Consider the following 23,464-nt stretch of genomic DNA (forward strand, 5'->3'; position numbering starts at 1 on the left):
GCTCTTGGAAGAACATGTGAGCTGGGGGATGGTGAGCTTACTTCCTATACCACTGTTGCTTATCAGGGCCAGTAGTACTAATGTAGAAGGTAGCCACTCCATCCTGCCCACAAAGATGGTAGCATGTTACTGGAGCTGCCTAGATTGGAAGGTGCAGCAACCACGCTCACACTGCCAATGTATCTTTTGAATTAGCCTTAGAAACAGCAGTTGACTGAATATATGGGTTGCACAAACAAGACTGGAGAGTGCAGATAAATTGTGTGTCATATTGTAACGTCCAGATATCCACAAGACCTCACACTTTTCATTTTTTTGGAAACTGACAAATATTTCCTTAAATGGACCCACAAGAAGGATGCTGCATGCTGCAAAATCAGTGCCATCTTTTTATGCATTTAACCAGTAGTGGCCAGTGGGGGGCGGAGAGGGTATGCCCCTGATACTGGCATCGCTGCAGCTCCCATGGCAGAGCCAGCCTGGTGCTCCTGACCTCAACACCACTCTATGATGCCAACCTGCAGCAACATCAAGTGTTGGGAAGGAGGTCCCGCAGCTCAGCCATGCCACACTGGCTGCTACCACATTTCAATAAAAAAGTTTGGTGGCTGTTTCCTGGCGTGTGGCTGCTGTCACATGCTGACAGCTTCTAGAAGCCACAGGTGAGAGCTGAGTGCAGGAGCGGGGGAGCAAAGGTGGACAAACTACCCCAGAATGAGCATGACGTGTCCCCCACCAGAGGTACTACCCCTCCTCTAAGACCCCAGACACCCCAAAAGATTGCAAAGGTTGTTGCTTCTGGTGACTCATGTGACGGAAACCAAGACCCTCCCCCATGGTGATACATGAGTGCCATCATATGTGCCACCTCCCCTCACACAGTCGCCAGTGCATAGGCATAAATGCAATGATATGTCTCCTCAATGCACTACATCACATACACACCCCAAAAACCCAGACAGATTCCCAAAAACCTAAGCAGATTTCTCTAATAAAGGCTCACACCTGTGAGGTCTTAAAAATTTTAAGTGTCAAGTTGTCAAAACTTGTGCTGTCAAAGTTGTTGCACCACAGCGCCCCTAGTGGCCACTCCGTGGTAGTAGCAGGCAATGCCACTGGTTTCAATGAATGAAACACCCCACTGTGCGATTGTAGCAAGCAGCATCACTGAATAGGGGCCACTCTATCTATTTAAACTGAAGCAATTAATCAAGCTTGTTTTGCTAGGGAAAGTTTGTATATATGAATGTTTCGTAAATGATTTATTCTATAACATAAACCTCCAAAATTACCCCCACACACTTGTATTCTGGGAAACCTCTGCTACCATAATCCCCTAAGTGTAAGATTCCCAGTACATTTCCGAGCACCATTCAAAGTGTTGGTGCTGACCTTTAAAGCCCTAAACAGCCTCGACCCAGTAAACCTGAAGGACCATCTCCACCCCCATCATTCAGCCCAGACACTGAGGTCCAGCGCCGAGGGCCTTCTGGCGGTTCCCTCACTGCAAGAAGGGAACCAGGCAGAGGGTCTTCTTGGCAGTGGCACCCTCCCTGTGGAACACCCTCCCATCAGATGTCAAGGAGATAAAGAGCTACACAACTTTTAGAAGACCTTTGAAGACAGCCCTATATAGAGAAATTTTTAACATTTGATGTTTTATTATGTTTTCATATGTACTGAAAGCTGCCCAGAGTGGCTGGGGAAACCCAGCCAGATAGGCGGGGTATCAATTGTTGTTGTTGTTTGTTGTTGTTGTCACATAGGCCGCAGCTTGTCAGGGGAAGGATCTGGGCAGGGTTTCTCCAGCACAATGGTTCCTGATGGAGATGATTGAGCAGGTGTTTGGCAATGATTGCCCAGACTTTCCAATGAATAGGATGTACCAATCCTGTTGATTGCTCATGTTATTTGAATGTAACTGTTTAGAATGTTTCATGCAAATTCTGTCTGGAAAGGTGTAAGACTTATAATTCACAAAATGTTTGGTTTGACACATTGTGATATTGGCCTGTCTGACCTGCTGTAACCCCTTCTAATTTTGTGATGCACCTTTGACATTTTCTGTGCCACAGATGCTTTGCTTATTGTTTTGTGGGAAATGTAAACCTTCAGAAGGCAGAACACCCTTTGGGTTCTCCTTTCTTTGCTTTTAGAGAGGTTGAATCTTTGTCACGACTAATAAACGATCAAAGGCTTAACAGCCCACTTTGCTTATGGATTTTTGCCTGGTTGTCTTTTCTGTTAGTCTTCTACTCTGACCAGGGAGCCTAGCTTCCAGCAAAAACCTCAGGACAGCGAGCCCCAATTTCGTGTTGCAACGGAAAGCAAATTGATAGCACTCACAATGGCAATGCTAACTTTCATCATTATTTCTGACTGAGTTTACCTTAGATTGCTAGGAGCCAGGGACTCACTCGTTCCTAAGATCCAGCCTGGCTCCACATGAAGCATCTCAGTTGTCCCCATGGATGTCAGTTGAATTTGCAATATAATGTGCAACGTGGCTCTTCCATGACTGTAGCTCAAGCAACCTGACATGAATATATACAGATTGGGGGGTGGGGGTGGGAGAGAGCCCAGCAGTCTTAGCTGTTACTCAAGGGGACCAACTGAAATGAATGAACGTGACTAAGTTATGTCCATCAATTTCAATGGGTCTACTCTGAGTACAACTTAGCTGACTGCCATCCATTTCTAGCTGACTAGAAGTCACAGGTTTGGAGAAAGGCTGATCCACACATTGCATTCTCCATGTGTGACCACAGATAGCTTTGGACAGGTTGCATGGAGCAAATTTTGAATGTCTGAATAAGCACTTAGACGTTTTCTGATCTCAGCAAGGTAAGAAAACATTGCAAAAAGCATGTCTTACATATTTGAAGACCTAATAGGTTTCAGTTCTCTTTGTGCATTGTTGCTAGAGATGTGATCGCTTTCTTTCAAGTTCTTTCTCCATATAGCTCTGGTACCAAAGGGGGAGAAATTGGGTTCCATTTGCTTTTTAATGTAAACTGTCTTATTTTCATTTTTCAAACCAATATATGAATATGAAATGCAACCACCTTTCAAAATCTAATTTCCTAGGTTTCATTAATTTTAAAATTTGGTAAAATTGAACACTGCCATGATGTCAGACATGCCTGTGATTTTAGCCACATCTTGCCAGGCATGTGTGGCACCATGAGAGTTTTCAGTTTTACCAAATTTTCCAAACTAGTGAAAAATTGGATATGAACTTGCTTCCAACTAAAATGTTGGAAAGTCAGTGTTGTTGAAAGGTCACTAGGCAGCACTGAAATCGGTAGCTAGACGTGCTCCTTTTCTGTTACCAGTGGTTTGCCCATCTATTGCATTTTTTATAGAAGTGAGACACTGTTCTTTTCCAGGGGGTTTGTGAGAAATGTGCTACTCCTGCGGGTTCAGCCTGTCAGCTGTGGTCATTCTCCCCCAAGCACATTTTCTGATTATTAAAAATGCATGATGTGCTAAGGCCCGCAGTTCCTTTTTTTCTGCACCTAAAAGATCTGCTCCCCCAAAGTATTGAAAAATTTAACATGTTACTGGCAGAATTTGTTCAGAAGATCAGTTGGTGAGTCTGCGTTAGCACTTTCAGAGGTTTTGTGCTGTGAATATACTTAGTACAAAAGTCTTGTAGAGAAATTTTCTGATCCTGATGCTTGTTATACACTGTCGTTCTCAAAGCTGCACACCTGCAGTGCTGTGACTAGTAGGTTTCCTGGCCAGAAGTTGTCGGCTATACAACAGGTCATCTCTTGCTGTAAAAAGAAATATAAGCCCCCAAATGTATCTTGTGCATTGCACTCTCTCATCTTGACCACAATGCCCTCTTCTCTGTTCATCTTTTCGTGTGTTGCCCTACGTTTTCTTCCATGCCAAATTCACAGTATATTCTCATTTTTGTTTGAAGGAGAAAAGAATATGATTTTTCAAAAGGCAAATAATTATAGCAAATTGGACTCTGCTGCCCGTCAAACTTATAATAGCTGGAGAGCTGTAAGACTCTGCCAAGCAAAGGTGATCATCTGATTTACATTCCCAAATTCAATTCAGATCAATCCCCAAAGGCAATTTTGACTTAAGCAATACTTCAGAGGGATAAAGGGGGAGTTCCAATCCTACAACAAAGAGTGTTGAGAGCTATGATATGCCACTTAGGATTTCAAAATGCTTATAATCCAGGGGAAGGAAACCTTAACATTTCCAAAATAGTATCATGGAACATGATATGGGTGACTTAATACAATTGTAGATGGAAAGCAAGTAGAACATGTAACTGAATTCCATATTATACTCCTCTGGCGGACAGGGATTTTATAGTCAAATTGGATTTCTCCTCAGGGGTATGTAACTTTTAAAAGCTCAGCTCTTGCATCAGTCAGGAAATTAATATGAACATCAAGCAATCCTGCCAGCTCCCATAGTTTTGTCACTATAAGCACACAAAGTTGGTATAAACAACCACATTTTGGGAGGGTGTGTGTGGAATCTATAAGGTCTCTCTCTCTCTCTCTTCCAAAATTCTCAAAGTAATCATCTACCAAAGATTTATTCCTTTGGTAATATTTACTATATGTCGTATGCTGCTGGGGAACTAGTTGTCTCCAGCAAGGAAAGGGTTTAGATGGGGAGAAAACTAGCTGAGGAATCCATTATTCAGAATGCTTGTTACTTCCAGCCATGGCCCTGTGTTTAAGAATGAGTTGGCTGAAGGGGAAATTGGTGGGTGGTGGGGGTTAAGTAGGTCATACGGTTCAAAATGGTTCAATGGATCAATTTGAAACTTGGCAGTATAGAAGAGGCAAGTTTGAGGATGCCAGATTTCAAGCAGAAAGGATGACAAAATTGGTTATTTTAAGAGATTAAGTTATTTACATGGTTTACATTGAGGGAAAGTAATTTCTGTCTGCCCAAGAGCCCCACTCTCCCTCAGTGCCAATTCTAAGTCATGTAAAGAACTCAAGTTGGAGTAAAAACAAGAAAACATTTGGGCAGCTTGATGATATGTTTTAAAATATATTAAAAACAAAAACCTGTAACAGGGTAAACATTTTCTGGTCTGGAAATACTATCGTGGGGAAAGCATCACATTGATATTCTGTTTGTCAGACCTCTTATTGCTTGTGTGTGGCCTTTGATGTATTTTTGCATCTTTCATCGCCATCGCAAAAGGGCACAAATATCCACATAACAACATATATGCAAGTTTCAAGCAAATTTGTGTGTTTTGTGAATGCAGCAGAAATCCCAATTCACATCGGCACACAAAATCCTGATGGCACTCCTGTTCAAAAGTATATTGTAAAGTTCTTGCAAGGTCTTCATTTCATATGGAAGGAAACCATCTGTTTCTTGTAAAACTAAACCGGTGGTGCAACTGCAGTGGAGTAAAGGGCAAAGACATTGAATATGTGCATTTGCCAAAGTGATTTTGGAAGCTGGGTATGTTTGGCCTGGAAAAGAGGAGGCTGAGAGGAGATAGGAGAGCCATCTTCAACTATCTCAAGGGGCATCACATGGAAGAGGGAACAAGCTTGTTTTCTCCTGCTCTGGAGGGTAGGACTCAAACCAGTGGCTTCAAATTACAAGAAAGGAGATTCCAACTAAATACTAGGAAAAACTTTCTGACAGTCAGAGCTGCTTGACAGTGTAACGATCTCCCTCAGGAAGTTGTGGACTCTCCTTCCTTGGAGGTTTGTTTTGAAGGAGAGATTGGATGGCCAACTCTCATGGATGCTTTAGTTGAGATTCCTGCATTGTGTGGGGTTGGACTAGATGACACTTGGGTACCTAAAATACAGAATTTTAATGGCACTTGTGGGTATTCCCAGGCATGCGAGAACAGAATCCCTCTGCTAGGAAACTGAACCCTGCAACATTTCTCAGCTGAAAATAGGGACTTTTCTCACTCAGCCAAACTCACCCAACTGATAAGTGTCGGCTCATCCTGAGCTTGGCAACAGCAGCAGCACTAACAGGGGAAATAGGGACATTCTGGGATCAATTCAGAGGCCAGGATGGCTTTCGTAATTCCAGGACTGGCCCTGGAAAATCAGGACAAAAGTTTCCAGACCTTTGGGTAATATAGGTCCCGTGTGGAGTGGATCTTCAATACATGATTTGTTCAGGCATTATGCCTTTTCAGTTTATGAGCGATACCACTAAAAATGGTGAATTGGTACCAATTGGTGCTGGATAAAGTTGAATGTGTGTGGTTTTTGTTTTTTTGCAAGATTTATACCTCAGTAGTTAGAATATAGGTGGTAATCTTGCAGTTTTCACTGTCTTACATATTTTCAGTGATGCTAAAGTTGGTGCCCAGTTCCTTATGCGACAAAGAGCCAAACTAATAGCCTCAATAGTTTATTTGACCCTACACCAGAAAATGAGAATTATAATACCCCATATCGCACCTTGCAATCACTTCTCCCCTTCAAGATGCATTACTGTTTGCTGGGATAAAGATTGTTTTTCTTGAGCACTTCAGTGCTTGATGACCTCAGCCTGCTGCTATGAATTAGAGAACTGTAGCTTTGCACCCCAAAAGAAGCACCAGGCCACCCCCAAACGATACTTCCACAGCACCAGGGGATTGTCTTCTATGACATTCCATAGAGTTTTATCTCACCCACTGCTTCCCTTTTCTGCAAGGCATAGTCATTGCCCGTCAGCCCAAGACATTTTGGCACCTAAGGCGAACCACAAAATGGTGGTGCCACACCCACAAACACCCAGGTGGCGTTGGAGGGTACTCCTGAGGAGGAGGCAGATCTGGCCTCCAAGGAGTACGCCACAGCCATCAGTGCTACTGCAGCAGCGGCAGCAGGCAGTGGATTCCTTGGAGGCCAGATCTGCTGCCCCTGTGATCCTGCTGCCTGAGGCAGTTGCCTCACTTTGCCTCATATTGGCCAACCCTGGTCACTGCCCTCCATGACAGTAATGGCCACAGCTGCCACAAATGTTCAAGGGAACTGTAGCTTTGCTCCTCCAAATAAGCATGGGGTCACTTCCCAAAGACAGCCCTACATAGTGTGCATGTTTGCAAGGGAGCCCTGCAAGAGAAGAAACATCTGGCACGGGGGATTTGAAGCTGAGGAGCAGTGCAGTTCCCTGCAATTCCCTGTTCAAAATCACATTCTCCAGTAGCCAGTTTTCTTAGCCAATGCATCTTGTCACAGCATTGTTGCACACTTGAGTGCTCCTGTGCCACCGAAAGGTCAGTTTCCCTTATTCTCAGTTGCCACAAAGTACAATTCATAACATGCCCCTCATTCATTTCCACTATGTAAATGCAAATAGGACCAACAATGTTTATTGTACTACTGCATTATAGGTCTCAAAAAGTTGATTGCATTCTACCTAATATGGAAATTTTCATTTACTTCTAATTGGGCTCCCTCATTAACTATTCTTCTAAAATGTCAACCTGGCAGCCTTTCAAGTGGGAAATTGATTTCTTTTGTTTTCTGTTTTTTAAAATAGCAAAAGGCTGATCTTCAGGTTGGGCTATTTATCTGGAAGATGCTCCAGAGGTGAAAACTAGACTGTCACATTTATCTCACAGTTTCAGCAATACTCAGTTAATGCTACAGTCACTTCCCTGGGCGTATATGTCTGAGAGTTAAAAACAAAAAACCAGAAAAGAGAATGAGAATATACACATTCCCTTTAGCACAGCTTTTGAAGGGAATCTGCATAAAATGTTTCCTCTAATTTCCCTTTCCGTGCCTAAATAAAAAACACTATTTTTGTGTATAACAGTCACTTGAAGTCACCCTAATATAGATAAGCACATTTATCCTTGCCCTTATAATAGAACCTGTTATTAAATTGATGGCAGCAGATGGTCGTATTGTTGCAACGTGAAGATGTTCCCATATGCTGTTATGATAAAATGGTGGTTTGTTGTTGTATCTCCACAAGCCATAATTCTTGCAGGGCCTATGGAAGAGTGGCAGTACTGTATTTCTCAAGCCTAGCGAAACACAGAAACCTTCTTTGTACCAAGACAAACTATTCCAGCCGAGTTTTGTCTACAGTGATGGGCAGGTGTCAGACTTGTAGGATCTACTTTGTTTTCTTCCCTAGAACCTTGAGGATCTATGCCCCACAAATAGCCCAGAGATGCATTTTAAATAAAAGCACACAATCTACTCATGTAAAAACACGCTGAATTCCGGACCACCCGTGGGCCCGCTTGAGAAGGCGATTGGGCCGCATCCGGGTCCCCAGGCCTTAGGTTGCCTCCCCCTGGTTTAAGCCTTTAAAGGTTGAAAGCAGCACTTTGCATTGGGCCCATTTTGTAAGCATGGTTTCAGCATAATTTTTGAAGATGCTCTTTGCTCTTTTATTAAGCGTATTTGTGATACTTCTTCTTTTTCCCGATATAAATAAGCTTGCTTCTTACTCTTCTATTAACTACAGTGGTACCTCTGGTTACGAACTTAATTCGTTCCAGAGGTCCGTTCTTAACCTGAAACCGTTCTTAACCTGAGCTACCACTTTAGCTAATGGGGTCTCCTGCTGCCGCCGCACAATTTCTGTTCTCATCCTGAGGTAAAGTTCTTAACCTGAGGTACTACTTCTGGGTTAGCGGAGTCTGTAACCCGAAGTGTCTGTAACCCGAGGTACCACTGCATAAAGATTTTTCTAGCATCCATCTCTGTGTATTTTGTATGAAAAGGAAGCTACCAAATGTGACAATGTAACCTACATTCTCTTTCTTACCTTCTGAATTTTTGCATTATTGTTTTCAGTGACTGCTTTCTATGAACAAATGAACGAACAATTGATGTGAGTTGTCATGACATGATGTGCCTGGGGCACTTTGATCAGTCATAATTTTGTAGACCAGCCATGACCTTCCTACCCTGTTGTCATCTTCTTCTCTTTACAGAAATGATGTTTGATGCCACAGTGGCACATGCACCCGGGGCTATTACTTAGAGGCTGCCATAAGCATTGCTAATTACAGTAATTACTTTGGCCACAATCCAGCCAAAGTTAAGCACTTTTAAGTCCCATTGATTTCAAATCAAAACTAAGTGCCAGCATTTAAATCAATGAGTTTGAATGTGATGTTTGCACACACAAAGTAACACCCGGAAGTGTCTAATCGAATCTGTCTGAGGTTACATGAAGGCAAGCAAATTACTCTATAAATGTTAGATTTACCCAGTCTGTATGGAAATAACTTTTATGAAAAAGACCAGGACAGCACAGAGAAACTACTGAGGTGACAGATGTGTCTGGAGCACTTGATCTCCTGTATTTGGGCAGAAAACCGAATATTTAGACTCTGTTATACTGTATATACTATACGTCGTTTCCATGCGCTGCTCTGGTTTGCCAGAAGCGGCTTATTCATTCTGGCCACATGACCCGGAAGCTGTACGCCAGCTCCCTTGGCCAATAAAGCGAGATGAGCGCCACAACTCCAGAGTCGTCCGCAACTGGCCCTAATGGTCAGGGGTCCCTTTACCTTATACTGCTCATTAGACTTTGGCTGTGTGGTTTTGTTTGAGACAGAAATATGTTACTATGTGGGGAAATGATTTTTTTCTCTTTTGTATAGAACTTTTTAAATTTCCTAATCAGTAAAGAAGCTGTACTTTGCTGCTTTTAAACATATGTATAGGAGCATGAACAGTGAGGGATCAGATAAAACATAGTTGATATAGCCAAGACTAATGCCATGTTACTTTTTTTTAAAAAATCATTTTGGGTGTATTCCGGAAGCACCCATTGCCTCATTCAGTTCTGACATCTCTATGTACAAAAGTACATTACATCCACAGCATTCCCCTGATCCACCAAGCTTGTAACTCTTATCAAAAAGAGAAATGAGATTCATCTGGCATGACTTGTTTGGGGAACTATAAAATACGTAATTGCTTCCTCCTAACATTTTCTTGTCCCTGTTGCTTGCATTCTTCTAAAATGCAGACCTCACAATGGGTTCTTTGTTCTGGTTCCATTCAGCTCCCCCTCCCCATAAGGCATGTCTGGTCCTTGAATTGTGCATTGTGCAAGGGAGGGGGCCCTTGATTTGCGATGGCCATGGTGAGGGGATGCGGAGGCCAGTCCCATTTGGTGGAGCAGGTGGGGATGGCGACTCTTTGCCTTGCTCTCTTCGGCCCCCTTCCTTCTCACAGCTGGGTTTCCTCCTCCCACACCCACTAATGATATGAGGGAAACAGACAAAACTTTTAGTCATTTTGGTATAGATCAGGCATGTCCAACAGGTAGATCGTGATGGTACATTGCGTGGTGTTCCTGGTAGATCCTGGTTGACCTCTGGCTCCTCAGCCACCTCCTTACAAAAAAGCAAAAAAGGAAAAGAAAAAAAAACCAAAAACCCCCCACTAAATTTGGCTTCCTAAAAAAAGCTCCACAACTTGGGGTGGATCACTGCCAGTCTTTTTACGACAATGGGTAGATCACTGCCAGTTTTTTTTATACTGTGAGTAAATCGCAGTCTATCGGGAGTTGGACGTCCTTGGTATAGATGAATACTGTTCACATGGAATCATACCTGCAGTGTCTTATCCGAGGAGGCACACAAAATTAATATGCATGCAATGTGAATTTTCCAGTAGCCAAAAACTAGAAGGTGTAAATTCTGTTGCATTACATTTTATGGGGTTTTTTTTTATTAAAAGACATTTCTACATACCACCTGCTACACAGAACATATGCTGACAGTGTACAAAAATAAGCTCATAATTTGGTAACGCTCCCAAATTAACAGCAGTTGCACGATATTTCTTTCACGTAGTAATTAAAAACCACAGCAGAGTACTTCTGGAATGTGAAATTGCATAATAGTATGGGATAGAGGCTAGAACAATGCAGAGGGAAATTTAATGCTGCCATCTCCAGGTAGCACATAGAATAGCATATGTCAACTGAGATCAATTTACCTAAATTCATGTTTTTAATGAGTAATGGAGTGAACAGACTCCTCCGTACGATTATATACACGGGTGCACTGCCATGTAGAGAGACTAGTGTACACTGGATGTGTATGCAGGAAGTCAACAGCCATTTCTGTGATCACAATGGCTGAGGTGAGTGTGGCAGGGATGAGGGCTGCATGTACAGACTCATCCCACCTCCCTTTTTCCTGCTGCTTTCCCCTGGGGAAACCCATGGTTTAGTGCTGAATCAGAAGAAATGGCAACCAGGTTTGTCTCAGATTGCTGTTCGTTCCGATTTAGCACTAAAGAGCAGGTTTTCCAGGGGGAAGCGATAGGGCAAAGACAAAATCATTTGGCACAAGACAAGCAGAAGTGTGAATGAGCCGTGACTCACCCTAGACCTTCTCCATGTACCTGTTACCCACTTACACAATCACATGGAGAAATCTGAAAGAAAAAACTGGCTACTAATATATGAAGAGCAGAATGCCACTGTATATTGGTACATTTCTTATCACAGAAACCTGGTTAGCAGGAGAATTTTATATTATTACAAATCTGACAAGTTACTCCTCTTTCTGTTGTATTACAAATGTCCTTGGCAGTTCGTTGTATAGGTGCAAGCAAGGTTGGTATGTTTTTGGTGTGTCAAAAGGATGTGGACAGGAATCTCTAAACATTATGGATTTCCTTCTTCATGTTTTGATATGCCGCATTTTCATTTCATGCACATTTCTTTTGGTGGTACATGGACATTTCATTGGAAAGAGATGTAAAGCATCAAAGAACTTCTCTGGCTTTGCTGCCAGACTACAGACTGTCAGTGAGCTCTGGAAATTTATCTGTGATTGGTTTTTCCGGGCGCAGTGGCCCACATGTCAGAATAGTTAGGAGTTGCTTGGTTGCAGGGGTGCCAACTTGAATAATAGGCCCAGGTAAGCCCCGCCCTGCATAATCAATCACATGATGTGGCACACACAGACACAATTTGAATGGCAATGCCCATCAACTTTGGGGGGGGGCGGTGGCCCCCTCAAATATTTTTTTGGGGTGGGCTAAAGACTACTCAGCCCCTAGGAGTTGGCTCCTGTGCTTGGTTGCCAGTTCCTCTTTTGTGTAGCTTCTAAATGTACAGGGTGAGTCTTTTAAAAGAGGCCCCGTGGAACATGTATGCTCTGTATCCACAGAGCCTCTTTTAAAGGACTCACCCTGTAGCATAGCTTCTTCTTTATGGGGCTCAGTCCACTTCCACATGGAGTAGAGCACTGGAATGCATGCAGTCTGAATACAACCAGGCAGTGCTTATAGTCTTTCTATTTAAGCCTGTGTTGAGCAGACACGGGGTATAATTTAATTTCTGCATGATTTGCTTGTTAATTGAGCATTCTGCTTTCATTATATTTCCCTCCTAAACTGTTGTTACAAGGCTGCAACTCTTGGGAATTGGTGGGATAGAAAATGAACTCAATGAATAACTCAATGAATAACTACAGTGGAACCTTGGTTCTTGAATGGCCTAGTTGACGAACAAATTGGCTCCCAAACGCGAAAACCCGGAAGTAAGAGTTCTGGTTTTTGAATGTATTTTGGAAGCTGAATGTCCGATGCAGCTTATGCTTGAGTGCAGGAAACTCCTGCAGCCAATCGGAAGCCGTGCCTTGGTTTTTGAACATTTTTGAATTCAAATGGACTTCCGGAACAGATTATGATCGAGAAGCAAGGTACCACTGTAATTGTCTTCTAGAGTGAGCCCAGTTTACTCTGTTCTTTGCTGCTACTAGAAATCTTTTCTCCCACTCTCAGAGGCTGATGGAAGCACGTAAACTGAGGATCCCTCTGTGCAGCACATGAATTTGGAACAGAACACCACAATTGTGTTGTTATGAATCGTATTGGATCATGTGTAATTTGCACAGTGTTTTACAATCTTAATCTTACTGATTACTGCAACATTAGAAATAATGCAATATTCTAATTTTACAAATAATGAAAGGAAATTGAGAAATGGCAAATTGCCAGATAGTGAGCTAGTTATGGTAATTCATATTAGGATTCCACCCCCTCCCAAGTTGATCTCCTATTTAAGTCCAAAATCAATTTTAGTCTTTTCCTCTTAATATTGTAGTTCAGGCTCAAGGTAAGCCCTGATAATGAACACTAGGTATTTTCAGAGTATCCATTGCAGATATCCTGAAGTTGTAGCACTAGCCGACTCTGGCCTGTTTTCATTGTTGCTCTTATTGCTGCAGCATGAACGGCAGCAAAACGCTTCTTTGCCATGCTCTTGGCCCCTTGCCGTATGTAGCGCTTAACATTCATAACATCTGACCGAAAAGGCATGATGTTGAATGTGTGAACGCATTTAACATGCCTGATTTTTTCTTATAACAATAGCAGCTCTCTCTTCCTGCAGCCCCAAGAGGGATTGGAACCTCAGCTCTGTGGTTATGGAGTTAACTCTTACCTCCCTCTGCAGTCCTGCCAAAAACCCTTCCTCCAGAAGCTTCTATTAGCTCAGGGGTCAGCAAGGTTTACCTCGCCTGGGCCGGTTCACTCCAGCAGAGATCCCTCCGTGGGCTGCATTGCGTGTGCACACACCCGCAATTTCCGGTGTCTGCGTCTGCGCAGATGCAATTTCTAGCGCCGCAGAAGCGAGTCCCCACGCCACGCAGGTTTAGTGCAGCACGTGGGGACTCGCCAAGCGGGCGGCTCGGTTTGGGGGCAGCTCGTGGGCCGGTTAAACAACCCCCATGGGCTGCTTGTGGCTCATGGGCCTTAGGCTGCCTACTCCTGCATTAGCTCCAGGAGGCAAGCATGTTGGGACTGTTGCGTGCGTGAATGGTTAACCTGTCCCCCCTCTCTGTGTGCTGCAGTCCCGATCCTGATTGAATGTCCCTGCAGCTTGCTATTGCTAAAATAAACAACAGCCGCTGTGTGCATTTGCATGCTTGCATCACACCTGTTTGGACCCACAGTCCACATGCCAGAGAATCACTTGGGGCATCTCTAAGCTCGTGCATTCAGCCATAGGGGTTGCAGCCATGGCTCCCTCCCCTCCCCTCAAACAAGTATGGTTATTTTGCTCCGTATGTTGCCTGCAGCTCCGCAACCCTGCAGGGATTTTTCAGCAGCAGCCAGGCCGCACAATAATGGGATAATCTGACCTTTGACTCTATGAGGAGGGGGAAGTCTTCAGTGGTTTTGCTTACACACAGAATGTATGTAACTAATTTGTTCACCTCACTGTGTTTCACCATGTTACTTCATAATCCATGGTACAACAGCCTTTCAGTCTCCTCTGAAATGTCACTTGTGGACAGTGAGTGACACTGTTACTCATTCTTGAGTTGAAAACAGCTAATTCTGGATCTGCAGTTAGTGGATACAGTCTAGTTCCAAGCAAAATCTGGAGTGGATTGTCATCTGGGTTGTGTGCAAACTGGCAGGTGAGGGGGAGCAGGCTGGCTGAGCTGCCAAGCCCCAGCCCTGCTGGCAGGTCACCTTTTACAGCAGTCTATGGGTTTGAGGATGAAGGCTAGACATAGGGGGCCTCCCCTGCTTCAGGGCCCCCCAGGACATTGCTGCTTAGCTTTTAGCACATGAAAATTATAAATGCCTGAATAGGTCTGCCAGTGGGAACCGTGAAAGGTACTGCAGTGTGCCTCCAACAGGATGCCTGCATGAGACAATTCCTCTTGCAGAATTCAGTTAGTTTCTTTATGCAGTTTGCAGCAAATTGTGATCTAGACAAATAATTGACTGCTGACTCTCACCACTGCTAGAGATTTACCATGTACATGTTGACATTTTTTAGATTATGAGCACATGGGCAAAGAATTGTCATTTTAAAATGTATTGTATCGCTCAGTAAGGAAAATACTGTCTTAGGAAGCAGCTTTGCAGCATTAATGGTAGTATTAGGAAGATTAGTTGTTTCCAACATTTTATTATCCCCTCCTTCCAACTGCAGTCCTTGTCCCCCGTATTTTGATGCCTCCTTCCAAACATCTTGTGCCAGTTGTGATATGATCACTGATAAAGCACGAGGATAATTCTTGTTCTAGGCTGCAACCCCACTAGGGAATAAGCACCGTAGAACAAAATGGAACTTTCTTTTGAGTTAACATTTATACGATTGTGCTATAAAAGTCCCTTCTCGTCTTCAGGGGATCCTGGGAATTGTAGTTCTATGGAGAAGTAGCATAGGGGATCCTAAATACAGAATTCCTACATCATCATCCTACAAATCCTAGGTTGTTTTTTTTAGGAAAAGCCATGGGAGTTGAAGTGGCATAAAACCAATGGTTATAATTGTAGCTTATATGACCTGTCCTAAAGGGATTATCATTAAAGGGCTGATATAGTTCCTCTTTTGGTTTCTGGACCAGTTGGAAGGAAGATGGAGCTGAATCAGCTCAGTACATGTCTGCCTATTTTCCGCTCCTACATTTCTTTGCCTTTTAATAAGATGAAAAAGATTCCTGTAGCCTAATCTGCTGTTCTTTTCTTTTGTAGATAATTCTTGTAAGTTCTTCCCATAATGACCTGGATCAGAGTCTTTTTATTAGCACAGATGAAGGAGCAACTTTTCAAAAGCAGCCTATTAATTTCTTCGTGGAAACCCTGATTTTTCATCCAAAGCAGGAGGATAAAGTGCTTGCCTACACCAAGGAGGGACAGGTAAAAAAAGGTCAAGCGGTATTTTGACATTTCTGAAATGTTATACCAAAATAAGTTCTAACCACTTTAGAGGAATAGTATTCAGATAAGGTTGACATTATTTAGCAATGGAAAATTATTATTCAGGTCATTCAGTGTAGGCTGTACCCTACACACATCCATCTCATACCATTCTTCAACAGTTAGTGTTTCACAGCTGAATAACTGAACAGAGTCCATTGAACAGCATTGGGTTTGAGATGACACAAGCCAGTAAGGAAGTGATATTAGATATATGAAAGTCATGACAATGAATGTACATGTGTGAACCATTCTGTTATGCTATGATTAGTTACATGAATCTGAATGTTGCTTCCTTTTTGGTCATGTTTTGTTGATATTTAAACAAATTGAAATGAACTAAGGGATGGCAGCCAGTAATTTGATCCCCTGGACAGCTCACTGGCATATTACTTCCAGCCTTGAAAATTCATTTGCCGGTGCTTATTGTACTTTGTAAGAAGGATTAAATAAAAACTGTACTAACATGTTCTGCTTTTATTATATTTTAAGCTTTATGCATCTCTTGACTTGGGGACAAAATGGACACTCCTGCAGGATCACGTGTCAAAAGACCATATATTTTGGTAAGAAACATAATGTTGGTCTCCAGAAATTAGAGTTAGGGCAGATCTTTTGTTGGTTTGTTAGTGTGGTTTGATGAAAACTATCCTTGGATGAAGGAATACACTACTCCAGGGCCGGGGAATCCTTGGCCCTCCATAGATTATTGGACTCCCATTAGCCCCGGTCAGCATGGCCAGTGTTCAAGGATTCAGGGAACTGGCAGTCCAGCAACTTCTGGAAAGCTAATACAATTGAGTGACCTGTGGTTTCTGTAGACATGGTGGAACAAATAGATGCAACTAGTCCTGCTTCTTCAATGGCCCACTCTTCAGTGGTGTCACCCTCATCCACTGATTTGGTAGCAGCATGTGAGCTCTGATTTAGACAAAGAACTCGCATATTCCAAAGGCTTTCCAATTCATTGCAACAAAGCAGAAAATTTTGCGCCTGCAGATCTGAGCCCTGTGTCAAAGGTAACTGAGAAACTTCCTCAGCTCCACTAAACACTAGATAATAGATAATATACTTATATTTTATATATTTGATTTCACAATCTGATCCAGTTATTTCAGTATAATTCCTTGAATCACTACTTTTAAGTTTTATGTGACAAAACCCAATCAAACTATCATTCTTGTAAGGAGGATTCATATAGAAAATTAATTGATGAAAAATGAATGTGGGAAGTATAGAACACACCAAAACATATATGAGGGCACAGGTCACTTGGGAAAAATAATATTGTGTGCAAAGTTGGAGGTGACCACTGCTGGCTTTGTAAAAAATAAATAAATAAGTGAGACTTCTATCACATGTGCCCTAAGGCAAAAAGCTTTTGGTATATGGCAGAAGTGGGGATGCTCAGGCCCGAGAACCCTCTTGACTTCTCTGTCTGGCCCTTGAGACTCTCCCCCTGCCCCGTCATGGGCCCTTCTTTCCACCCTGAGTGGTTTTGCCTGGCTGGAACAAACTCTGATGATGCTTCTTGCTTGCCCCGGATGTAGGATGGAGAGCAGTGTATTAGTGTGTGTAGAAACTAACTGGTTTCCACTTCTGCCTCAGCTGATGACGACTGATCGTTCCAGTCCTCCAGGGCTGAAGAGAGGCTTGGACAAAAAGGAGGAGGGTAAGGAGGCCATAAAGCCCCCTGAACCTCCTCAATAGGAATTGGGGAGACTAAGATACCTGCAGGTGCCTGTGGTGCCCAGGTTTGTCCCTGCGGGGGCAGGCAGGGGGAAGTGCTGGGTGAGAGCTTCTCCACTGTCTGCCTCAGTGCGTGGTAGAGCTCCTCTTCGAGTTTTGGCTAACTTAAATAAAAGTTTAAAAGGCGCTCTCTGGGCAACATATTGAAGGGATGCCACAAGCAAATCAGCTGCCAGCTCAGAGGATTGGGACTATGAAGGTATTTATTTGAAATTTCAATGACTTGAAAGGAAAACCCCTGCTGTTAACTGGAATTAGAGGCAGTGGGGCAGATTTTTTTGATGTTTTACTTGGAAATTGCCAAGGCTTTCTTTTACTGCCCCCCCCCCCCAAAATGAGGATTTAAAAGTGAGGAAAGTGCTTGGAATGTGAAAGCAAAGCAAATAACAATGGCATATAATTTCTCCATTAGAGAAATGGGGGAGAAGAGATCGCCTGAGTTGTGTTTGGTGAGTTTGAGACTGGTTGAATTTGCAGTGGATCATCTTGACAAAAGACCTCAGAACAAAATTTGAATTTATGTTGGAAAGACTGGAACTGATCACTATGATCAAGGAATAGCCATGAGGGATTAAAGTAAATAGTAAGTCGGCCTGAAGAAGCGAATATATTGGTGTAGTGGTTCATTTGGAACTCTAAGGGGCAAGATACATTTGCCCTCAGACAAAAAGGTGGCCAAGTCTTTTATGGTTGGAATTCTCCAGGAAATATGGTAATATGGCACATCTCCTTCCTAACACAAAGGGTTGGTGGTAAAAGCTTTATCTCCAAAGGAATGTAACTAATGGCCTTGAAAGGTTGGAGCAAAGACTGAACATTAAAAGGAAAGAATCTGGTTTAAGGACGAGTCTTCATTGGAAGGATCTGTGCAGAGATTGGAAGAAAATGAAACTACAAGCAAGTTGGAAAGATGAAAGATTCAAACTACTGTAACCTCACTTGTTGTTATTTAATATAGTTTTGTTTTATTTTTATGCAGGAGTTGGTAAAGGTACAGCTGAGGGATGAGGAATTTGCTTAAAAATGGATGTTAATTGGTGATAAATTTGTAAAATAAGCAGCATGTAAAAGGGATGAATTGGAATACAGTATATGTGAAAGAGTGGGAAACCAGTTTTGAAAAAAACTGTATTAAATTTATTTTAATTTGGTTTTGATGTGTTATAAATTTGAATAGGAATAAAAATTAATTTGCAGAAAAAACCCTAGCTGACTACATTTGTTGCTCCACCCATTCTTGCTTCCATATGGGTCTCAGAAGGTTGCTGAGAAGGGAGTGTGGCCCTGGGCCCGAAAATGGTCCCCCACCCCTTATCAGGGCTGTCAGGCAGGCAGGATCATCCACAGGGCTGGTGCCTCCAGCCAGTCCCTGACACCCCTGGTGTATGATCACTGAGGTAGAGTAACTACTCTTGCAAATCCAAATGTCAATTAGCTCATTATGTAAAGTTCAATATAGGTTAAATGTTGGGAGATCAACAACAAAACCCGCTACTGAAATAGAACTCATTAGAAAACTAGGTGATAAATAGTAATTGGCAAGCTTGAAATTATTAGCTGTGAGGATATATTATTATTATTATTATTATTATTATTATCATCATCATCATCATCATCATCATCACCATCATCATCATCATCATACCCACCACTCTGGATGGCATACAGCATATATAAAAACACAATAAAACATCAAACACTGAACACCTCCCAATACAGGGCTGCCTTCAGATGTCTTCTAAAAGTTGTGTAGTTTGTGTAGTTCTTTATCTCCTTGACATCTGAAGGGAGAACTTTCCACAGGGAGGGCACCACTACTGAGAAGGCCCTCTGCCTGGTTCCCTGTAACTTCTCTTCTTGTAGTGAGGGAACCAGCAGAAGACCCTCAGAGGAGAACCTCAGTTGACGGGGCTGAGTGATGGGGGTGGAGACGGTCCTTCAGGTATACTGGGCGGAGGCCATTTAGGGCTTTAAAGGTCAGCACCAACACTGAATTGTGCTCAGAAACGTACTGGGAGCCAGTGAAGATCCTTTAGGACCAGTGTTATGTGGTCCTGGCAGCCACTCCCAGTCACCAGTCTAGCTGCCACATTCTTGATTAGTTGTAGTTTCTGAGTCACCTTCAAAGGTAGCCCCACGTAGAGCACATTGTAGTAGTCCAAGCAGGAGATAACCAGGGCATGCATGACTCTGCCAAGACAGTCCACGGGCAGGGAGGGTCTCAGCCTGCGTACCAGATGGAGCTGGTAGACAGCTGCCCTGGACACAGAATTGACCTGCGCCTCCCTGGACAGCTGTGAGTCCAAAATGACTCCAAGGCTGCAGACCTGGTCCTTCAGGGGCACAGTTACCCCGTTCAGGACCAGGGAGTCCCCCACACCCAACCACCCCCTGCCCCCCCAAAACAGTATTTATGTCTTGTCAGGATTGAACCTCACTCTGTTAGCCACCATCAATCCTTCAACTGCCTCCAGACACTCACATAGGACATTCACTGCCTTCTGATTTAAAAGAGAGGTAGAGCAGGGTGTCATCCAAGTACTGCTGAACACCCAGCCCAAGCCCCCTGATTATCTCTCTCAGCAACTTCACATAGATGTTGAAGAGCATCAGGGAGAGGACAGAGCCCTGAGGCACCCCACAAGTGAGAGCCCAGGGGTCTGAACACTCATCCCCCAACACCACTTTCTGGACACGGCCCAGGAGGAAGGAGCAGAACCATCTTCCATAGATGGTCCAGAAGGATACCATGGTCAATGGTATCAAAAGCCACTAGGAGATCCAGCAGAACCACGAAACAGCTTCCCCCTCTGTCCCTAACCCACCAGAGATCATTGACCAGTGTGACCAAGACAGTTTCAGTCCCATGATGAGGTCTGAATCCTGATTGGAAGGGATCCATATGGTCCGCAGCCTCCAGGCGTGCCTGGAGTTGTTCAGCGACCACCTGCTCAATTAACTTGCCCAAGAATGGAAGATTTGAGACTGGGCGATAGCTGGCCATATTGGCCGGGTCCAAAGATGTTTTTTTAAGAAGCGGTTTAATAACCGCCTCTTTCAGCGGGTCTGGGAAGGCTCCCTCACAGAGGAAAACATTCACCACCCCGCAGAGCCCACCACTCAGTCCTTCCCGGCTTGCTTTTATGAGCCAGGATGGGCAAGGAGACAGGTGGTTGGTTTCACTCATCCAAGCAGCCTGTCCACATCCTTGGAGGTAACAGATTGGAATTGAATCCTACATGTTTTTTTAGATATATTAAAATATTTGTTGTTGTAGTAAATTGTATTATTTTACCACTTTGGTGTTTGCTGCCCTGGAAGGGTAGGAGTAGCATTGTAATAATTAAATGATAAAACCAACCGTGATAGTCAAAATGTTGAAGTATCAGGAAGCACTGATTGGTTGGAAGCCTACATTAAGTGGCAATAAAGAATTATAGGAATAGAGTTTGATTTCATGATTCTATGAAAATATTAATGATACATATCTGAAAGAAAATTAGGCTGGAAGTCTTCAAATGATTAACTTTTTTGAAATGCAGTCTTTTAAATTACTCCACCTTTGTATTGACTTTGTATGTTCTTTGATGTACAGCTTTCAGTCTTTAATATTATTCGAAACATTGTACATCTGTATAGCTTTCTATTCTGCTTATACCTCATTTGCCTTTGTTCTTCTGTGTTCTTTATAGAGATAAATAATTAAAATAAAAGTAAAGAAAATGCACAGTGTGGAATGCAGGATAGAAATGTCATAAGCAAGCCTATTTAGTAAAAAAAACCCAGAGCCCATAAATTAAACATACTCTGTTGTGAAGATCAAGTTATTTTCTTTCTCTCCAAGTAACTCAAAGTGCCAGAAGACATTAGCCTTTCATGCTAATTAGAGCAGACTGCTTATTCAGTACACTTTTTTTATATATAAAAATAATCCCCAATAGAACAGAATGTAGTAGCAGCAGCAACAACAACATCAATTGAGCTAGTTGTTTTATTGTACTTATGAATAATGCTGTTTTGACTGGATGATCGAGCAGTGGTTTACTTGTCAATCAACACTGCGAATAATAAATCTTGACTCCATTTATGTGTTTGGGTAAGCTCAACGTTAGCTTGGTGCAGAAGGACAAATGGGAGAAAATTCTCTAGGGCCATCTGTGATGTTAGTGAGGGTTTTAGGTTGTTATTCAAAGGATGACATTTCTGAAATCTCTTGGATCAGATACATAAGAGTGAATGCCCCGTGGGAGGGGGGTAATTAGAAAATAATAATTACACAGATATGACAGATTCTGTCTGGTTAGAAAGCTTCATTTGTGCAGCATGAGTTTAGAAGAGTTTACAAGACCTAAATCTGCACAAGAACTGAATTTGTTCACACTGCTAGGAATCAAGTATTGACTAGAGGCAGGAAAAAGTTGGCCAGAATCTCTTAAGGGTTGTTTTGGGTATAATACAGCCTTGGTGGCTAAATGTGGGTTTTGGAGGCAACCCAATTATCCAACAAAGCCTGCTGCATGAAATGGGAACAAATGCTCCCACCACAAAAGTGGTTTTTCCGATTTTTCTTGACACATTATTCTCTGTGTTAGGAGTTAGTACTGAATAATAGAGTTGCAAATTTAACACCCTTAATTTCCTCAAGACTTTAGGGAGGATTGTATGTACATCTATTAATTTGATATGCTATTTAGTTTGTTTGTTTCTTTATTAAAATTAGTTAACTTCCCATTAGAAATACCCACAATGGTATGCAAGAGTGAAAAAATAGGTATACAAAGAAATAAGAAATGAGACAGCCTACGAACACCCAGGCAGGAATAACAAAAGCAGAACATCTTAACTAAAAGCAGACTCACCATGTTCAAATAAGAACTCAAAAAATTGTAGAATAGAAACAATTGGTTTGTTTCCAATGCTGCCATTCAGCTCATGCACCAGACTTCTGCTCACCCACCAGTGCTTCCCCCTACTTCCCCCCCCATAACGCCCTCAAAATCTGCTCCAGATGTTTTGCGAGGGAGGGGGAGCAGAGGAGAGAAAGGGCAAGTCCTGTTGTAGAACTGAAACGCTTCTCATGAAGCACGGGATGCAACCTGCCGCCTGGCAGGCTTCTCTAGGAAAACTTCCTTGCTGCAGATCTCCCCTGACAAAGAGAGCAGAAGCTTCCCAGGCAATTCTCCATAAGGTGGACTGAGCCAAGGGCATTAAGAGCTTTAGACATTGTATTCAGCACATTAATTTGAATTTTGTAATGGTTACACTTTCTGAAAATAATCAGACATGACTATTAGAAATAATGGTGTGTTGCTTTCAAATTTATTTCCTGCTTTTGTTATTTTGAAAACAAATACAATTATTTTTTAGATAAGGAAGGATTATGTAGAAAGGAAAGAATAAGTGTCATGGGGAGAAGTCCACACAGAGGCTGCACCAACAAGCTTTATTTCAGAGCCTATTTCTTTTCCGCTGTGGTTCAGCTTCCACTAACACCTACGTTCTTTGTCTTGCTATCTGCTATGATTGAAACCAACAGTTCATTATGTCATAGTGAAGGGATTGGACTGGACTGTGAATGCATACTCTGGACTCCTATTTTTGTGTTTTTGACCTTTTACATTTTTTGAGATATTATACTTAAAAATCAGGAGGCAGAAAAAATTATGTTTTGCTTGATGTTGTGAGCAGTTGCATATAAATCCTTCTGTTTATCTGCTGCCCTGAGCTGCTCCTTGGGGAGGAAGGGCAGGGCATAAATATAAGCAAGTAAGTACCCAAGGTCTATAGCTGTCCTGCGATAAGTTTTGGTTTCATTCTGCTCCCAGGGCAGTTGATGGAGTTGATGAAGACCCTAATTTGGTTCACATGGAAGTCCAAGATCCCAGAGGAGGTAGGCATTGGGGAGGTGATCCCCATTTCCTGCTTTGTTTTATTTAGAAACACACTTTTCATATATCATAAATTTGTTTTACTTATATGTATTCAGCAGGACTATTTTATCTCTGTTGCCTTGCTACTGCAATGGCTGGATGACC

General features: G+C 42.6%; 1 protein-coding gene across 1 annotated transcript in view; it reads left to right on the forward strand.

The window, feature by feature from the left end:
* The window catches only part of SORCS2 (sortilin related VPS10 domain containing receptor 2), a 122,361-nt gene that overhangs the window by 46,099 nt on the left and 52,798 nt on the right, over positions 1 to 23,464 (forward strand). The window contains exons 4-6 of the mRNA XM_053397582.1: positions 15,456 to 15,620; positions 16,173 to 16,246; positions 23,255 to 23,319. Coding sequence (XP_053253557.1) covers positions 15,456 to 15,620; positions 16,173 to 16,246; positions 23,255 to 23,319 — 304 coding nt within the window. The remainder of the gene's footprint in view (positions 1 to 15,455; positions 15,621 to 16,172; positions 16,247 to 23,254; positions 23,320 to 23,464) is intronic.

Source organism: Podarcis raffonei, chromosome 7 (genome assembly GCF_027172205.1).
Source record: "Podarcis raffonei isolate rPodRaf1 chromosome 7, rPodRaf1.pri, whole genome shotgun sequence".
NCBI classification, from domain to species: domain Eukaryota; kingdom Metazoa; phylum Chordata; class Lepidosauria; order Squamata; family Lacertidae; genus Podarcis; species Podarcis raffonei.